At 40.8% G+C, this 19590-nt stretch overlaps 1 protein-coding gene across 1 annotated transcript in view; it reads left to right on the forward strand.

Moving 5' to 3' along the window:
- The window catches only part of ssh2a (slingshot protein phosphatase 2a), a 26467-nt gene extending 10596 nt beyond the window's left edge, over positions 1 to 15871 (forward strand). The window contains exons 3-15 of the mRNA XM_073817535.1: positions 3341 to 3453; positions 5133 to 5197; positions 5268 to 5389; positions 5468 to 5533; positions 5627 to 5692; positions 5794 to 5988; positions 7771 to 7864; positions 7974 to 8102; positions 8509 to 8555; positions 8661 to 8807; positions 8891 to 9091; positions 9504 to 10314; positions 14193 to 15871. Coding sequence (XP_073673636.1) covers positions 3341 to 3453; positions 5133 to 5197; positions 5268 to 5389; positions 5468 to 5533; positions 5627 to 5692; positions 5794 to 5988; positions 7771 to 7864; positions 7974 to 8102; positions 8509 to 8555; positions 8661 to 8807; positions 8891 to 9091; positions 9504 to 10314; positions 14193 to 15461 — 3325 coding nt within the window. The 3' untranslated portion in view covers positions 15462 to 15871. The remainder of the gene's footprint in view (positions 1 to 3340; positions 3454 to 5132; positions 5198 to 5267; positions 5390 to 5467; positions 5534 to 5626; positions 5693 to 5793; positions 5989 to 7770; positions 7865 to 7973; positions 8103 to 8508; positions 8556 to 8660; positions 8808 to 8890; positions 9092 to 9503; positions 10315 to 14192) is intronic.
- Positions 15872 to 19590: the final 3719 nt, after the last annotated feature.

A 19590-nucleotide genomic window follows, 5' to 3' on the forward strand; every position in this document is an offset into this window, starting at 1 on the left:
CAGAATGTTTAAATATTATATATTTCACAGTTCAAAAAGTGGCTTCTTTGGCCTCATTCGCAAACATTTCTTCTCTAAATTGTCCCTCCACCAGAACCCCCACCTCTCTTCCTCAGTGTAGTCAGCATAACTCCAGTTGACTACCCATATGGACCAATCGCAAAGCAGGACTGTGAACCAGAAAAGTGCCTCGCCGTCTCATTTAATTTTTAAAAACTAGGTCTGTAGTCAAAGTTTTGCTGTGGTGCATGATTGTCCTCATTCGGGATTTCCAGAATTTCCAAATCTGAGTCTCTTTTTGTCTATTTATACCTATGTTAGTAGCAAGGGGCCTAATTTGTATCTCAGAAGGTGACAGAATGCCATCTCCTGCTCTCGCTCTGATTCTCTATCAGGCCTGAACTCAAAAGGCCTTCAGCCCGGGGCCTATATTTATCCCTTCCCTAGTGGGAGAGTGACTAATATGGCCAGGGACAGGTGGGGGTCAGGCATCTTCAGCTTGTTGCGTGGCCCTCAACGGCCCCTTACATAGTGATGATTGTGTCTGTGCCCTAACAAGTACTGTCCAGTGCTTCATGCCAAAAGATGACCCTCCACCCTCTTTTCATTCTCTCTCCTAAGCTGTGTGTAGATGAGTGGAGGCAGGTCGTCTATTTCCTCTGTCTGACCCATCTGTGTTCTCTACTTTTTTCTCCCGTGTGTGGCGGCGTGGATGTGTATGCCCTTACATGTCTGCCTCTGTGAAATGCCAGTGGGTGGAAATTGCATCGCGTGGCCGCAGTGCCCTCTCTGCTCCTGCACACGGATACTGCGCTACTTGTTCTTGTTCCAGGTCACTTTCTTGACATGTCACTGAAATGGTGTCTTGTCAAAGCTTTTGGAGTTTAGTAGATCTGCACTGTGCACTTAATTAACCTGAAGTACTTTTGTTAAATGTCAAAACTCTCAAACATCTCAAACCATTTTACAAGGTGAAAAGGAAAAAATATTGACTTTAAATCTTTACATGCAAAATACCAAACCGTCGATAATCCTAATCACATTCTTATGCAGTTTGCATGCTGCCTTGCACGAAATTACAAAGTTTCTTCGCAGTGCACTTTCAGCTGTCGTGTTTGGTTACATGAGATGACATACAGTAGCTACCAACACTGTAAAAGTCCATCAGCATTCATTCACTCTGCTGTTTATTTTAGGTTTGTAAAATTAGCCACTACCCTGTATCAGCCTGCAGCTCATATCCCCTCATGTGCTGATAGATGATGCTCAGAGCTTGAAAGTGCAAAGTGCAGAGCATGAAGAGAGACCGCTCTAAACTCTTTTTCATTTATTTTTTTCCCGTATCTACAAGGACTCCCTATAAAAGTATTCCTCAAAGCATATTAGGGTCAGCCAGATCCAAAATTAACATTTTATCACACCTGCCAATGGCAAGTGTGCCTAATGTACTGGCTGTGAAACTGTATTTTGCATTTTTATTAAAATATAAACTACTGTTCGAAAGTTTTTATTCAAGTTTAAAATGTGACTTATTCCTGCTGAATTTTCAGCAGCCATTGCTCCAGTCTTCAGCGTCACATGATCCTTGTTCTATGAAGATATTTTGTAAATTTCCTATTATAAATGTATCAATTTATTTTTTGATTAGTAATATGCATTGCTAAGAACTTCATTTGGACAACAAAAAGGCGATTTTCTTAGTGTTTTGATGTTTTTTGTTTTGTATCTCAGCCAAATATTGTCCTATCCAAACAAACCATACATCAGTGGATCAAAGCTTATTTAAATTAGCTTTCAGATTATGTATGAATCTCAATTTCAAACAAATCTACCCTCATGACTGGTTTTGTGGACTAGGGTCACAAATGTCTGTCGCTTATGATCAGTTGAATGCATCCTTTGCTAAATAAGTTGTTTTCTTTAAAATAAGACTCAAAACTAAGGGGGCAGTCAGATTGAAACCACATTGTCTTGACAATGTGCGCCATTTTATTCGATTTTGAGGTAAATCGTTTATAAACCTGCACTACACAAATACATCAATATCTTTCTCAATATGGTAACTATTCATCGTGATTTCAAAATAAAATCTCAAACTCTCACTCAGAGTTTATATGTTTTGACATCCACATATTCAAGAAATGACAGTGGCTGTATCATTTTGTAGTAAAGAAATTGCCAAATATTAAAGATTAAGTGGACATTTGAATTAAATGTAGTTTAGTCAGTATTAAACAACAATTAGATCATACAGTAAAGTGTGAAAACACTCATTTGTTTTGATGCATAATGTATGTTAGCTCCACGTTTATAATACGTCATGCATTTTAACAGATTTGCTTTTTATAAAACAAAAAATATGATTACTTGCTTTTGATACTTTATCTGAATCTAATTATTATTGCTTCATTGCTATTATATGTGTAATTTAAGTAATTTTCAAAGGCTATTGTTGGGTCTATTTTTATTTCCTCAAACAATTTAATTTTAATTATCAGATTACTCGATTAATCGTCAAAAATAATCGCCAGATTACTCAATTACCAAAATAATCGTTAGTGACAGCCCTACTGTAAAACTATCTTTTTTACCATTGCGTTTGCATTTTGTGCTTAACGAGTGTTAGTTTTGGACCCTGGGGCCGACTGTAAAAGAAAGAGGCCATGAGATATAAAGGAGACTAGCGAGGAAAGGAAACAGCTGGGTCAGGGGTGACTGGGATGTGGGAAATGAGCTCAGTTGAGCCTGATGTTTTTTTTCTTTGTGTTTTTATTCGGGGTGTGACTGCCCCGGGCTTCTCGCGTTCCCTCAATTCAGCAATCCTTCCTCCCCCAAATGTCTGAGACTGAGAGCTAGTTTCCGCAGAATTACCCAGATTCCTCAGAAGTTACTCTGAGGCTGCTTTTCAGAGTCAGATGTGGAAAGTCCAAAGCCTGTGGCATGTGATACAGGAGCAACAGTTTATGAGCGAGACCTCGGGGTCACTGTAAGTGTTGAGTTAAAGGTGGTGCTTCGTAACGACAGCTGTTACGGGTCAAACATCTCCCAGCTCTGTTACCGAGCGTCTGCCGGGCAGAGGCCACAGTCAAGCTGATAAACAACAGCGTCTCCATAGTGATTTCTGGAAACAATCTCTCTCGCAACAGAGAGCTCAAACGCAGATGTGAATGTTTGGTGGTCCTTTGTACCAAGTTGGCATGCATTTTTTGCGTCAGTGTGGTTTCCAGATGTCGAATGTCTTTACTGCTAAAAATCGAAATGTTGACCTAAACTGCCTTTTCTATTTTAGTATAGTATGTATAATAATGTTCTTCCTCTCTCTTGCTGTTTTTGTCATCAGTATCAGCGAGAACTTCCTAACCGTCAAAGGTGCCGCCCTCTTCCTCCCGCGGGGAAATGGCTCCTCCCCTTCTTCAGCACCCCGCGTCACACAGCGGCGGAACAAACACACAGGTATGATTCTCGTGACACATTCTCCAGATGCAGCTCAGTATAATGGTTATACAGAATCTGTTATGGAATCTGCCTCTGTTTTCAGTTTTGCTTTGAGCTGTACCATATGGTAATGTGTAAGACTGCCCTGGGCCCTCATTTATCAATGGTGCGTACGGACAGATTTGTGCGTAGTGAGTGCGTAAGAACAATTTCACGCAAAGTGTGGGATTCACCAAGTTGTACTTATGCGTAGAAATGTGTGTAAATATAAGCACACCTCTGAGCATGCTTACGCAGATAATCTAGTGGTAGAATAGCGACACTACACATAAAAAGCGTTTAAGATCACATTAAGCTTTAAGCAATCCACATACGTCCTGTGTTTCCTTTAAAACACTCAATTTATAATTTGTCTAGTTTTAAACACGATGCTTAATTGGTGTGAAACCCTATAAAAGACAGATGTGAAATATATTTGTCTCAGTGCAATGGCTTATCTTGCGTTATTGGAAGACTTGGCAAACAATGCGCTCTGCAGAGAGCGCGTTTTCCAAGATCGCGCTGATCTGCTTGGCGAGAGCACAGAGTGGCTTCTAAGTATTATTGCAGTGAGGAAAAAACACAATCACGTATTTCTTAAAGGGAAGTGTTGTCAACCATATATGGTTAATTGGAGGCGTTTCCGAATGCTAATGACCATGAATGTGAACGAGCATGGTACTTACGCACATGTGGTATTTATCAACAATGATTGCTTACTCATGTGCGTAAGAACTGCGTGCGCACGTTTGATAAATGCGGATTTTCTTGTACTTAGGCACATTCTAAATTTCATTCGTTGGACAAAATATAGAACCTTTTCTACGCACTGTTGATAAATGAGGGCCCTGGAGATGAAGGACGTTTTGTCACTGAAGAATATTTTTGTGCATGCATTTGCATTCATGTTGATAGACACACCGCTGTGCCTGCAGATACTCAGCATTGATTTCATTATGAGACCCATTAGCTTACAGGAATGCATTACTGAGGGGCCCAAACTGTCAGTCATTATATAATACAGTATGCAATACTACATGTTTTATTAATCTTTTCTAGTCTTTATTCTTGAAGGATTAGTTCACTACTATTCACTCCTATGTCACCCACAATGTTCATGTCTTTCATGAAGGTTTTTGAAGAAAACATTCCAGGATTTTTCTCCACATAGTGGACTTCAATGGGGATCAACAGCTTCAGTGCAGCTTCAAAGGGCTCTACACAATTCAAGCTAAAGAATAAGGGTCTTATCTAGCAAAAAAATTGGTCATTTTTTTTCTTTTTAGAAAATGACCGATTGTTTCACTAGACAAGACCCTTATTCCTCAACTGGGATTGTGTAGAGCATTTTAAAGCTGCACTGAAACTGCAATTTGGACCTTCAACCTATTGATCCCCATTGAAGTCCACTATATGGAGAAAAGTCCTGAAAGTTTTCTTTAAAAACCTTAATTTGTTTTCAATTAAAGAAAGACATGAACATCTTGGATGACACGAGGATGTTTACAAACTCGAACTAATTCAGTTAACTCCAGCCTGACAAAGAACATATGTCTCATATGGGAGGAAGTGAAATTGCCCTTTAATTTCACTGTAGTATGCAAATGTCACTGCAGTAATATCTTGGAGGTTTATGCTTGTTAATGGTTCCTTCGCAGGTGACCTTCAGCAGCATTTGCAGACCATGTTCACCCTGCTGCGCCCAGAGGACACCATCCGCCTGGTAACTACCACCATTAATCAAAATGAATAAAAACAGTCATCAGAATGCTGAGCATGTCTCTCTCACACAGGCTGTCCGGTTAGAGAGCGCCAATGCCCAGCGTACACGGTACATGGTCATCGTCTCCACAAATGGTAGACAGGACACTGAAGAAAGTGTGGTTCTGGGAATGGACTTTAGCCAGTCAGACAGGTCAGTATAATGCATTCATTTTGCATGTGCTGTTCTAGAAGTTGATGCTCATAACATGTGATCATGTGTTTCTTGTAGCACTTGCACAGTTGGGCTGGTTTTACCCATGTGGAGCGATACGCTTATACACTTGGATGGAGACGGGTGAGGCATAACGTGCACACACAAAACAAGTTCTGCATTTTTAAACACAACTTTCAGGTTTTCAGACTGAGCGTGTTGTATTCCTCTCATTAGTGGCTTCAGTGTGTCTACCGTTAACCGAGTGCATGTCTTCAAACCGGTTTCGGTTCAGGCCATGTGGTAAGTGTCTATAAACTAAAAAATTTTTTTTTTTCTTTTTTCACTTGCATACTTTTTTTTTTTTTTTTCTCCATAGTGTTAATGTATTTTCTCTATCACAGGTCAGCCTTGCAGTCCTTGCATAAGGTTTGTGAGGTGGCCCGATGTCATAACTACTACCCCGGGAGTTTATTCCTGACCTGGGTCAGTTACTATCAGAGCTGTGTGACCTCCGACCAACACTGCATCAATGAGTGGAACGCCATGCAAGACGTGCAGTCCCACCGCGCAGACTCGCCCGTGCTGTTCACCGACGTGTGAGTAACACACACACCCATGTCAGTCGAATGTGTGTTCACTAAGTTTGCTTAGATTTGTACTTTTGATTCAATAAATACAGACTTGGTGGGTGTAAGAGACTTAACTTTTTGGCTTGCTTTGATATTGTGAAATATGGGTCAATGTCCCCATGAGGCAAGGGTATTGTTTTGTGCTTTCTATGTTTAGGGCCAAGTTAATGTTTACAAAACATTCTCCTATAGTCAATAGTGGTGAATTGCAGTGTTTGGGTAGTAAATCAATCCTTGTTTTGGAAAAGTGAGACATGTGCATGCACCTATGGTCAAGCGGCTGTCTGATGCAAGCTCTAAGTTCAATTGTACAGGCCAAGAGGGCAAGTTTGCCTTAGAGCAGGGCGTTCCTTAAATAGGACAACATGTTATTACGATTGATGGGATGAACTCTAACTTCCTAAATGCACAGTGGCCTGATGGTGTAATCCTTCTAAGATGTTGTCTGGACTGTAGGGGGGAATTTCCCCACAGTTGGAAGCATTTCCACGTGCATGTGTTTTTTAAATACATGACCCTGGCCATTTGCTTTTTATAGCTCCACGCCGAGATAGATTGATTTACCGTCGGAAAAATGGAAGGGATGGATAGGTAGAGTGGCGGATGGATGGAAACAGGTGGCTAAAAGGGGAGTGAAAATTGTCGATCTAGTAGATGCTTTGTGACCCTGAAAACAGGGCAACTATGTTGAGCCACAGAGATGTTTTCCTCGAGAGGTGAGAGCTGATCTGTTTTATTTAGGCATCCTGTGGAATGGTGCTCATTGAATGCATGTGATCATAACTTGAGATTTAGTATAGGCGATTTTCATGACTATACATAGAAATATGGTGGGATTGTTACATAATCTAAAATTATGAAGTCGAAATGTTTCGGGAGTGAAGTCGAAATGTTTCGGGAGTGAATCGAAACATTTCGCCAGCCACACAAAAATAGCAAAAAGCTTTTTGCTTTTGGAACTTTTAATATAAAACAAAGTTGCAGCTTTCAAAATCTGTCAGTTTTATAGCAAAATATAAACAATGTGTTTTGCAGAAAATTCTACCACCTACTCCACAAAAACATATGTGGTGTCAAGTCTTTCATTCGTACGTGTATTAAATTAAAAACAGCAATAAAACGTTGAAATTACTCAAAACATTTTGACTTTATTATCATAATATTTTGACTTTATTTTTGCAATTTTAACTTTAGTCTTGAAATGTTATGACTTTAATCTCATAATATTAGGGGTTTTTTTTATGTGGCACTAAAACGCAGCCGTAGATTGTAACTCTACACTCTCACTATTTTCTTGAAAGGACAATCAAACTGGCATGTGTAAACATGTTTGACTTCCCCACACAGGGTCTTTTTACCCCTCATACTGTCAAACCCATTGCCCTCATATGCACAGCTGCCAGCTGAAGGTGTTGACCTACATTAGCAGTGTTTTTAAGGTTACTGGTAGTGATTAAGAACACAGCGCTGTCCCTTGGGAGCCAATCAGCACTCGTGTTGCTCTCAGTGAAGAGACACTTGTCCCATGATGAACCCAACACCAAAGGCCTAGGGGTGACGCACATTTACCATTTGCACGTATTGCAACCGAGCTGGGATTTGATTTCAAATTGTTTGTTCAAATCAAACAAAAGCTTTGTTTTGAGGTCTCTGGTTTTTGTGAAGACAATAGCACCCAGGCATACAAAGAATCATACGAGGTGAGACACACCTCACATTGAGACCAAACTGGATGATTTATGATTGCAGGCCAACTGAGAGAGAGCGCACAGAGAGACTGATTAAGACGCGTTTGAGAGAGATCATGATGCAGAAGGACCTGGAGAACGTCACTTCGAAGGAGGTACAAACATCTTAAACTCTCCTTGGTTTGATTCCTCCAGTAAAACCCAATCTTTAGGTCTTGAGGTCCACATCAAAATTTGGTAACATATTGGATGATTACTTTTCAGATTCGGACAGAGTTAGAGATGCAGATGGTTTGCAACCTGCGGGAGTTCAAGGAGTTCATTGATAATGAGATGATTGTCATCCTAGGCCAGATGGACAGCCCTACAGAGATCTTCGACCACCTCTTTCTGGTTGGTCTCCCACCCAAGTGTCAATACTCCTCCTTTTACGGACTTTAGGACAGGGTTGATCAGTCCTTTTAGTCTGTACCAGGGCCATTAATCTGTAGAGTTTAGTTATAACCCCAATTAATCATGGTTGAACCAGCATAGCAAGATCTTCAGGCATACTACAATAGTCAACATTTGAAGTGGGTCAAAAATGTTAATCAAAGTTGTCCTACGACAAGAACGGGTGTTGTTTTGGTTTTAGGACAACTTTGATAAAAGGTTTTAATCCACTTCAAATGTTGACTATTATAGAAACTTTCAGACAAGCTGGAGCTAATCTCTGCAGGACACTGGCCCCCAAGAGCAATTTCGGACACCCCTCCTCAAAGACTATCAACTATAATTTTCGATTTCTGTTTGTTTCCAGGGTTCAGAGTGGAATGCCTCAAATCTTGAGGAGCTCCAGAACAGTGGGTAAGCGACACTGTTATTCCAAGCCTTTTTTTTTTTTTTTTTTAACGAATACATCCGCTCGGCTGCATGCAGTCATTGTTAATTTTACCTCCCCCGCTTCCTCAGAGTTCGCTACATCCTGAATGTGACGCGGGAGATTGACAATTTCTTCCCCGGGCTTTTCGAGTACCACAACATCCGAGTGTATGACGAGGAGGCCACAAACCTCTTGGAGTATTGGAACGACACCTACAAGTTTATTTCCAAAGCCAAGTAAGTAATAAGACTAAAGTTCTGGTGCTTTTGGCATTCCAATCCATCCAATGCAATGCTTTAATGAAACTCTTGTTATCCAGGAAAGCTGGGGTGAAGTGTCTAGTGCACTGTAAGATGGGAGTGAGCCGTTCTGCCTCCACTGTGATCGCATATGCTATGAAGGAGTACGGCTGGGACCTAGAAAGAGCCTTTGACCATGTGAAGGAACGACGCACTGTCACCAAACCAAACCCATCCTTCATGAAGCAGCTTGAGGAGTACCAGGGTATCCTGCTAGCCAGGTATGAGCCACACACACAGAGCCAAAGAATAGCCTCACTGACACACATTGGCCTTAGGATACATGCAAAACCTTTTCTCTAAAAAGAAGGTCAGCAGAGAGCAAGGTTGGTTCCATTGAGTAAATGCTCTTGTATTTTGAATCAATGGCGTTGAGTTTCGTTGCCATTGTGATTTAATGCATGTGCATTATGCTGGTCTCTCCACATTCCTTTTGTTGTGCAGCTTTTGCTGTCATACTTGCTTTCGTGTTTGTATTCCCATTCACACACCCTGAACTATTTTGTATGTTTAAAATATCAGTCACCACCCTCAGTGATTCAGCTGACCTTAACTGTTTCCATCACATCAATGAAAGACTCTCATCTGACACTTGTGTCTTTCTTTTTTTTTTTTGCTTGCTGATTCTTTCAGCAAACAGAGACATAACAAGCTGTGGCGTTCCCACTCAGACAGCGATCTGTCAGAGAATCACGAGCCGCTGTTGTGCAAGGCGCCACGTTCGCTGGACCGCTCAGACCCTCACAACAACAACAACGGTCCTCCTTCCATTCAGCAGATGCTGGGCATTGCTGTGCTCGAGTCTCTTACCAATACACAGCCTGAGTTGCCCTCTAAGGTGGCACATGAAGACCCCGTCCTCCCGCCTCGTCCCAGACAGCGAGCGGCCACGGTGGTACCTGAGCAGAATATGGTGAAGAACTCTCGATTGAACCTCGTGGTGAGCGAGCCTGTTGCTCGTCGCCAACCTCGTCCCTCTCTACATGTCCTTTCACCAGAGGGAGAGGGTGATACAACTTCAGACCTCTGCACTCAGTCATCTCACCATGTGCCTGAGCCAAAAACAGACTGCGTTGAGTTGTCCCCGGACACGCCTGATCAGAATGACTCTTATCAACTGTCACAAAGTTTAGAACTATGCCTGGAAAGCGCTGTCAGTAAAGATGAAGGGAATCTGCCTTCTCCAAGCACGCCCGAGGCTGACAGTCCCTCAGGAGCCCCTGCGGTAGCCAGGCTGGACTCCAGTGATGATAACAACAACCCCAACACTGACTTAGTGGATGCTGTTGCGTCCTGCCTTAGCACAGATAGCATTGACTTCTTCAGTGCCAGAGAGAAATTCCTCTGTCTGTCCCAGGATAATCAACCTCGCTCATTTTCTGAAACGACCACTCAATCCAGATGCACCCCACCCTTGGATGATTCCAGTGAGGAAGCTGATGAGGTAAGTGTTGGCGCTCACTTCAGAGCTTGTTGCACTTCCTGATTTGTCATGCTGAAAGATAAATGATAAAACATGAATTGGAATGACTCATTTATCAATCTAACTGTGCATGACACAAGAAGTGGAGGCAAGTGAGGCTAGTACAACACTGCCTCCTGCTGGTCTAATCTAGAATTGCACTTAAAGTGACAGTTCACCCAAAAATGAAAATTCTGTCATTAATTACTCACCCTCATGTCGTTCCAAACCCGTAAGACCTTTGTTCATCTTCGGAACACAAATTAAGATATTTTTGATGAAATCCAAGAGCTTTATGACCATTCAAAAAAGGTAGTAAGGACATTTCTAAAATTAAATAAAGATTTTCTGGTCGACTAGTCATTAATTGTAAGCATCAGTCGACTACTAGTCGCACGTTTATTAATAAACCATATAAATCAGAATGAGCCATTAATTTGCCTACAAAGTCTATTAGGTGCTCAAGGGCATGCAAAAAAAGCTTGTCACAGAACACCAGAAGATATAACAGTTATGAACGTGTCAGGGAAAAAACAGCAAGGAGACTGCATTAACATTTTAATAACTTATTGATAAGCTAGTGCTTTCTTTGTTTTCGTCTTAAGACATGAAGTCGGCAACACTGACTTGTCATCTCCGCAGTAGTACTTGCCTGTATGAATGTTTCATGAGGATTGCATAATCTGAGAATATTTGTTTTACATTTGAATTGGTTCATTTAGAAGTAGAGATTTCGCTCTCTAATAGATATATTTTTCCTGTCCGGAGTTTCGTGTATACAAGTGACCGAGATGGCAGCGTATCTTTTTTGCTTTAATTATTTTACAAAAGCGCAACATTTCGTTGTTATTGTGAGTGCACACAAATAAACAGAGTCTTTACAGATTCAAAAGATGTATTACCAAATACATCTGTATGACCAAAAATGAGATTTTAAGAGCAAGTGACCGCACTGGCACGGCCGTAGCCAGCTATGAGGTTACCGAGGTCCGGACATTTTTTTATATTCAAAAATAAAATGTCAAGCTCCCTGAATGATTATTTAGCCGTTTAAACCACCTCATATCACATGAGTGTTTGCAATTCATGTTGCTGCGAGAAGCTAGCGTAGTGAACGGGGCTTGAGAGCGCAGGTGCAGCCTCCGTTTGTTGCCAGATCCACCTATTATACGTGTTTTTTTGACTCGTTTTTCCAATTTAGTGTGACACTTTGGAACGTTTATAAAGTGGAAAGTTGAACGTTAGTGTTAGTGATATATTAATCTTATTTACAAAACACAAGCTTTGAACTTATTTCGGATATCTTTTTCTTTCTTTTTGTAATTGCTTGTTTTCCGTAGCAATATCTGGCAACATTGTACATTAGGGGTGTGACAAGATCTCGTGGCACGAGATCTCGCGATATTCCGATGTGTCCCGCGAGATCTGACTGGTCTCGCGAGAACGACGATATCATTGCAAAACATTGTGCAGTGTTTACATTAGAGCTGCATGACTAATAGTTAAAATATCACGATCTCTATTCAAACACCCATGCGATCTTATTCATGAATGACAACGATTCAGCGATGTCTATTACAACTGTTTCACGCGCTCCACAGACGCTTACGATGAGAAAGTTATTGAAGACATACAAATCTGCAATCTTACTGCTATGGTTTCAGAAAGCAACGCAAACAGTCTTTTTAACCACATAATCATCATTATGTCTTTGTTACAGAAATTTAAATAACATAAGTACTGGGATAAAAGCTTATAGTTTGGATATAAACACTTATTGTCTACAGTAGCGATCAAAACGAAAGTATAACACGTATGTAGAGCAAGTGATCATCGTTAATATCTGAAAGAAATGTATAACACTATCAAAAACAATAGCATAATACAAATCTGTTTGTTACAGAATTAAATAGGCTAACGTTACTATTAGGGATGCACCGATCATGATTTTTCATGGCCAATTCCGATACCGATTTTTTACAAGCAAGCTGGCCGATTCCGATACCGATTTCCGATTTTTTCAAAAACAAGAAGTTATGCAAGTAAACAACATAAACAACATGTTTATTTAGTATTTAACAGGCCAATCTGGCTTTGGCTATTGAATCAATAGCATCTGACATCTGAAATTAAATAATAAATAAATATGAAAGTAAATACAGTTTAATAAGTAAAACATGCTTTTAGTAAAGTAAAACAGCAAGCCAACAGGCATTTTAACGTAAAATAATAATAATCATTCTTAACAGAACAGACTTTTATTTTTGGCTTTTCAAAAGTAAAGTAATGCTTTTTACAAAAATAAGCATCTCAGCTTTGTCACAAGTGAGTCTGTTTCTTTTTTCATCTGTCACGTGAGAAGCTGAGCTGAACAAACGTTCGCTGTCTGCGCTTGTGCAGGGCGAGGACAGGTAGGCTTGCGCAACTTCAGCGAGCACAGAAAAGCGGCTGTCCTTTGCAGACATTGCAGATTGCAATCTTCACGTCCTGCTCACAGATTTCGAAAAACCGCCACACAAGTGACATGTTTCTGAATGAATGGAATGCCGCGGCCCGCGTACACACTTCCGGTCCGGAAAAAAACCGGCCGGTTTTTGCATCTTTTCGATTTATGGCCGGTCAACCGGTGCATCCCTAGTTACTATGCCAAATAACGTTAACGTTACTGGCCAGCAGGAAGACGTCTCATGCTCTTTAGTTAACCTCAAGTCATCAAAAAACATTACTGCATGACTTTGCCACTTCCTGTGAATTTTTTTTCTGCAACCAAGCGACTAATAAAGTTTTGGTCAACCAAGCCTCTTCTTGTCAACCAATGGTTAATCGACTATTAGGGGGCAGCCCTAGTTAAAATAGTCGATGTGAAATCAGTGGTCCAACCGTAATTTTATGAAGCTATGTGAATACTTTTTAGTTTTTTTTTTTCACGCACAAAAAGTAGTCTTGTAGCTTCATAACTATTTTGTCGATGTTCTTGGAACCTTTCTGGAACTTCAATGTGGAAAGACCCTTGCTGTCTATGGAGACTCAGAAAGCTCTTGGATTATATCAAAAATATCTTAATTTGTTTTCCGAAGATAAACAAAGGTCTTATGGGTTTGGAATGAAATGAGGGTAAGCAATTAATTGCAAAAGGGACAGTTCATCCAAAAATGTAATTTTGTGGTCATTTATTCACCCTCATGTCATTGATAAATAAAACCTGACAAATAAATAAACAAGCAAACAAAAACCTTTTTCAATTCTCTGAAAGTGGGAGGATTGACCATTTTGAGATGGTATGGTGAAAAGTATGGTAAAAAAAAAAAAAAAAAAGGTCCATTCTACTGTAGCTTCAGAAGACTGGGGACCTGTCCCAAATCGCACCCTTAACCCTTGCTGTCACACTTTTGTACCGTAATGGCAGAAGTGTGCATCAAAAGAAGGCAAACACCCTTCTGTAAACTAAAATGTCGAATGGGACACCCTACAGCGTTGAGGACTTAGTGGACATGCGTATGTGGTGGTCATTGTGAGTCTGCAAGACCGCAAGTGCACATGAAATGTGTCATTTGGGACAGGGCCCAATATTGATCTTTTGCACTTTGATAATTTTCTAACAGCTACAGCCCACATTCTAAAAAAAACGGAGCTCTAGACAAGTTCTTGTTTGTGTACCATGGAAGAGTAAGTTGAATTGGAGACAAAGTGAGGGTGCTCAAAAGATAACACGATGAATGTAAAGTATTTTCAGCTTTGGGTGAACTATTCCTTTAATGTGGTAACATTTACGTTAATGTGGTAAGCTCTCTGTTTTGAGAGTGAAATGGAACAATGCAGTTACCTCTTGTAATCTAAAATTTTGCTTTTCTCCTTCCTAGTGCCACACCCACTCAGAGACCAATAGCGATGCAGTGCCCCACCTCCCTCACAATGACAGCAGCGTATGTGTGCGTCATTTAGTTACTGAACTGGAATCCATATCGCACAGTGGCAGTCCGCCACTGGCACGCAACTCACCTCAAACTGCTACACTGGAGTCGGAGGATGAGGAAACCGTTTCGGTTCCTGATTCCCCCACTGAAAAGCCCTCAGGATCTGTGCGGCGGGCCACCGAGCAGTTGGAGCTTATACTACGCCAGGGTCAAGAGGTTCCAAGCTCTCGCTCTCCTCTTCCTTCCCCATGTTTGGACTGTTCAGAGTCACAATCTTCCCCTAGTAACCCTGAGGGCACTCCAGCTCTGACCTCTACTGAGCCCCAAAAGACTACAGATGACACCAAAGTTCTTGATGATGAGGACTCTGGGATAATCCCTGATCCTTCCTTCTCGGTATATCTTGAAGGGAGCGTTTCAGTGGAGGCATTGAACCCCACTCTTGAACCCAGCTCTGGTTCTTCCTCTCTGTTGTGGTTAGAAGGTGTAACTGAGTTGGAGACGGACGTAGATGACCCGTTGAGGTCTCATGTCCGACTAGCATGTAGTAGTGAGGATTTGCAGAAGATCCAGGAGACTCTCCGAGAGCTCCAGGCTTTTTTATACGAGGCTGGAGGACTGGGGTTGTGCACTGGAGAAGTTGAGGAGAACCAGTCTGCTGAGGACAAGCAGGATTTGATAAATGGGGAGCTGCGCTTGGAACCCAAAGCACCTGCGATGTGGCAAAGAGCCATGGAAATCGAAGCCCGCATTAGACAGGCTGGTCTCACCCCTCCTTCGCTCATGAAACGCTCTGCTTCGCTCGCTAAACTGGACCGGCTAGAGCTGTCTACTAATGATTTGAGCGACTGGGACTTCCATCCGGCTACCACAGGGTTTCATCAACCCACCTCATTGTCTTTATCCATTTTTGACTCCGTGCCACTGACACACAGCCACGATGACGCCCATAAAAAGCAGCGTGTTCTACCTCAGAGCCCTTCCGGCCCGGATTCCGCCGTCCATTTGATGGAGGCGGACAGGACTGAAGGCTCTGCCCACCCCTCACAACAAACTCAAGTGGGCGGAGCCAGTCCCCCTGAACACACCCCTGTCCAGCCGACCGTTTCGGTGTCCACGCGACAACAACAACATGCAAAGACTCACCCCGTACGTCGTTTCCGCAAAGCGGCGGACAAGAAAAAGACGGTTACTGTTTTGTACAACACCATGTGACCATGAACGCTGAGTTTTGTCAGCGTGAAGGACTATCTCGGACTGCAATTAAGTTTCGTTCAGTGAAGTCTAAGCTACATTTGTATGTTTGAAATGTATGCTACTGTAGGTGTGAATGAGGGCATGTGTGAGGGAGCGAGTATATGTCAGTTTTTTGGTTTTCAGAATCTTTCAGGTAGCAACCCGGACAAGGGGGTTGTTTCTTAACATGCACTTTACTCTCTTGTTTGTCTTTTTTATTGTTTTTCTTTTTTAGATAGCATTTTTATTTGGATATTTTTGCACTGGCTTGAACGGTAGAGTTGACTGTATGTCTGACAGCATGTTGGAGTCATGATTCTGTTTGAAACCAAGGTAAACTTGATCAACTTTTTTTATCCTGTGCTTTAGCTGTGACTATTATAAAATAAAACTGCACTATTTTAATCATTTTGTCAAAGTTATTCATTCTGTTGAGAGGTTAAGGCATCAAAATCTAATTACATTTTTTTTTAAGATAAGCCATATTACAAACTGTTAGAAGTTTTAGTGGTGGTGATGGTAATTATTTAAATCATTATCATCCAAATTTGGCTGCAGAGAAATGTTAACCCAGCTCTCTTTCAGTGAAATGCGTTGTTTGAACAATAGCGCCACAATGTGGTAAGAAGTAATATCCCAGTATGATGTAATGCTGTGCTGTGGTTGTTTGGGGATTGCTTTCTGTGCAGTACATTCTAATTGAAGTGATTTATAATGAGGTCCGTGTAAAGGCAATTCAGGGAATTATTTCTAAACGCAATATACAGTGCCTTGCAAAAGTATTCATACCCTTCATTTTTTTTTCATGTGCTATGTTGCAGCCTTATGTTAAACTGCTGTAAATTACGTTTTTCCCCACATCAATTTACACTCCAGACACCATAATGCCAAACCAAAAACAGATTTGTGACAACTTTGCTAATTTATTAAAAAATATAACTGAAATAAGTACATTGCATAAGTATTCATACCCTTAACTCGTACTTAGTTGAAACACCTTTACAGCCTCAGGACTTTTTGGGTATGATGCGACAAGCTTTGCACATCTGCTTTTGGCATTTATCTGCCATTCTTCTCCTCACCCCATAACACCTCTGACCTCAAGCTCTGTCAGCTTGGATGGGGGCCGGCAGACATTTTCAGGTTTCTCCAGAAATATTTGATTGCGTTCAAGCCAAGTCCACTCAAGGACACTCACAGAGTTGTCTATAAGCCACTTGTTATAAGTCACTATATATACACTGTGTGCTTAGGGTCAATGTCCTGTTGGAAGGTGAACCTTCTGCCCAGACTGAGGTTCTGAATGCTCTGGACTGGGTTTTCATTAAGGCTGTCTCTATATTTTGGTGCATTGAGCTTTTCTTCTACTCTGACGAGTCCACAGCCTGAGGCTGCTACCCGCACGCTTTACTGTTGGGATGTTACTGTTCAGGTGATGAGCAGTGTTTGGTTTCCTTCAAACATGATGCTTGGAATAGAGGTTCATCAGACCAGAGAATCTTGTTTCTCACAGTATGAGGGTCCTTTAGGTGCTTTTTTGCAATTTCCAATTTTCATGCGTCTTCACTGAGGAGAGGGTTGAGTTTGGACACAGCATTAAAGACTGGATTGGTGGAGTTTTGCAGTGATGTTTGTCCTACTGTCAGTTTCTACCATCATGGAACTCAACTAGAGTGACCATCAGGTTCTTGGTCACCACTCTAGCCCAGACCCTTCTCCATCAATTGCTAATAAGGCCAACTCTAGGATGAGTCCTAGTTGTTCAAAGTGTCTTCCATTTATAAATAATGGAGGCTACATGCTTCTGTGAACCTTAAATGCAGCAGAAGTTATGAGTGCTCCTGAACTAAATTTCAAGTGTTCCAGAAATTCTTATGCAATGGAATCAGTGTTGTCACAAACCTGTTTTGAGCTTTGTCATTATGGTGTATGGAATGTAGTTTGATGTGGGGGAAGAAGTAATTTAAAGCAGTTTAACATAAGGCCGCAGCATAAAACGTGAAAAGGGGTATGAATACTTTCGCAAGGCACTGTCAGTGTTAATAATGTATTGCTAAAATGTCAAAAAACTTTTCTCATTTTTTTCCTCCAACTTCAAAATTATTCTACATCGCTGCAGAAGTACCGACCTAGTGTTTATAAAGTGAAAATGCAAAAAATCCTTTACAAAAAAAGGTAAAACAGCGATGTAGGATGATTTTAATGTTGGAGGAGAAAATGAGATTGGAGTAATTATATATATATATTAGGGCCGGGACTCGATTAAAAAATTTAATCTAATTAATTAGAGGCTTTGTAATTAATTAATCGAAATTAATCGCATTTTAATCGCATATAAATATTTGACCTGAGAACAGTGAGAATTAAGATTTTTTACATGGATTTTTAGTATACCATTGAATAATGACTGAATACATAAGCAACAAAATATTGTTTATTTTTGTTCAACCAAGTCCAACAGACCAGTGCAATATTGCTATTAAGTGTAGCAAGAGGCACGTTCTTTAACGAGTCTTTCATGCCGAGAACTCTGCTCTTTTGCTTAATTATGCATTTAAACGTTAATGACCAAACCTATCATTATAAATGTTGCTGCACATGGAATATAACGCGGATAACATTTAAAAAATATTTTTTGTCAGGTTACACACTGATTATTTATCACTCAAACCCCTTTCTCTACCTGTCCGTTGGTCGCGTATATCATCCATGTTTGTAGTTTTTCAACACTTTTTATGCGTGTTTGTAGTTCTAATCGAATCCTCGTTCACGGCGCAGTGTGTTGCGGGCAATATTAGCCGTTAGAGTGTGCATTGTTCGTTAAGTAATAGACCATCCGGGAATCTTTGGAATAATTTTTTAAACATTCAACGATTTGGGACATACAATACTATTTAGGACGGACGCAACTTGTCTGAACGCTAGTTGGTGCTCCAGTATAATCGGTCCGCCGAATCTCATCCAGTGAGAAACGTTCCGCGGTGCAAAACTTAGTGCGATTAAAATGCGTTAAAAAAATTTAACGCGTTATTTTTGTGTGATTAATTAATCTAAATTAACGCGTTAAAGTCCCGGCCCTAATATATATATATAAAAAAAAGATTGTTTCGCTAGATAAGGCCCTTTTTTCTCTACCTGGGAGCGTTTGGAGCCCTGTGAAGCTGCATTTAAACTGCATTTTGAAAGTTCAAACTCGGGGGCACCATAGAAGTCCACTATAGACGTTTTTCCTGAACACGGAAGTAAGTCCGACTCTTAACTGAAAGAATGCTTTGCATTTCCGGTCTGCATTGTTTCTAGTCAAATTAGGGTATATTCCGAGCTAATAAACTAATGTTAAACCTATTCAAATGTTTTTAAAAAGCACATGGCTCCATAGCGCCATCACTAGGCAATATCGCAATGACCGTCATTTGTCAGTGCCTCACTTTAATGAGTGTGGTAGATGACACGAAGCAGCGGACGTTAGCTATATTAAAAACAGATGGACACTATTTGAATGGGTTCCTATGGGTTCAATCTGACGTTAGAATTCGTAATGGCGACACTCATCGTTTACTCAGGAAAAAGGTCTATATGAAGATAAATTCTGAAATGTTTTCCTCAAAAAACGTTATTTCTTTACGACTGAAGAAAAATATATTATCATCTTGGATGACAAGAGGGTGAGTACATTATCTGGAATTTTTTTTGTTCTGGAAGTGAACCACTTCAATGTCCTAGTATGTCCTCTAACATTTCTTTAACCGACTTTATCCAAGCCAAGTTAAGGGGATGCTAATAATATCCTGCATTAAGCAATCTGAAATATTCTAAAATCCCTTTACAAAAAGCTCAGTCGGAGCCCTATAAAAATAACTTGTAACATCTCTGGCCATTATAATGCTTTACCTGTTTACTTGATGCATATTAGAGAAACGGTAATGAGAGACTAGTCTGTTCACACGAATCCATTTTTATCTCCATCTGGGACCAGTGGCTATTATGTTTGGATATTCTCGTCAAAGTACCTGCGCAGACTGGCTCTGATTAATATTGTTCACTGGGGTTGACTCGTCACATAGTCAAAGCTTGCTCTAGAGTCTAGACTGCTGATTCATACTGGAAA

The sequence above is a fragment of the Garra rufa genome, chromosome 14, assembly GCF_049309525.1.
Source record: "Garra rufa chromosome 14, GarRuf1.0, whole genome shotgun sequence".
Taxonomy (NCBI): domain Eukaryota; kingdom Metazoa; phylum Chordata; class Actinopteri; order Cypriniformes; family Cyprinidae; genus Garra; species Garra rufa.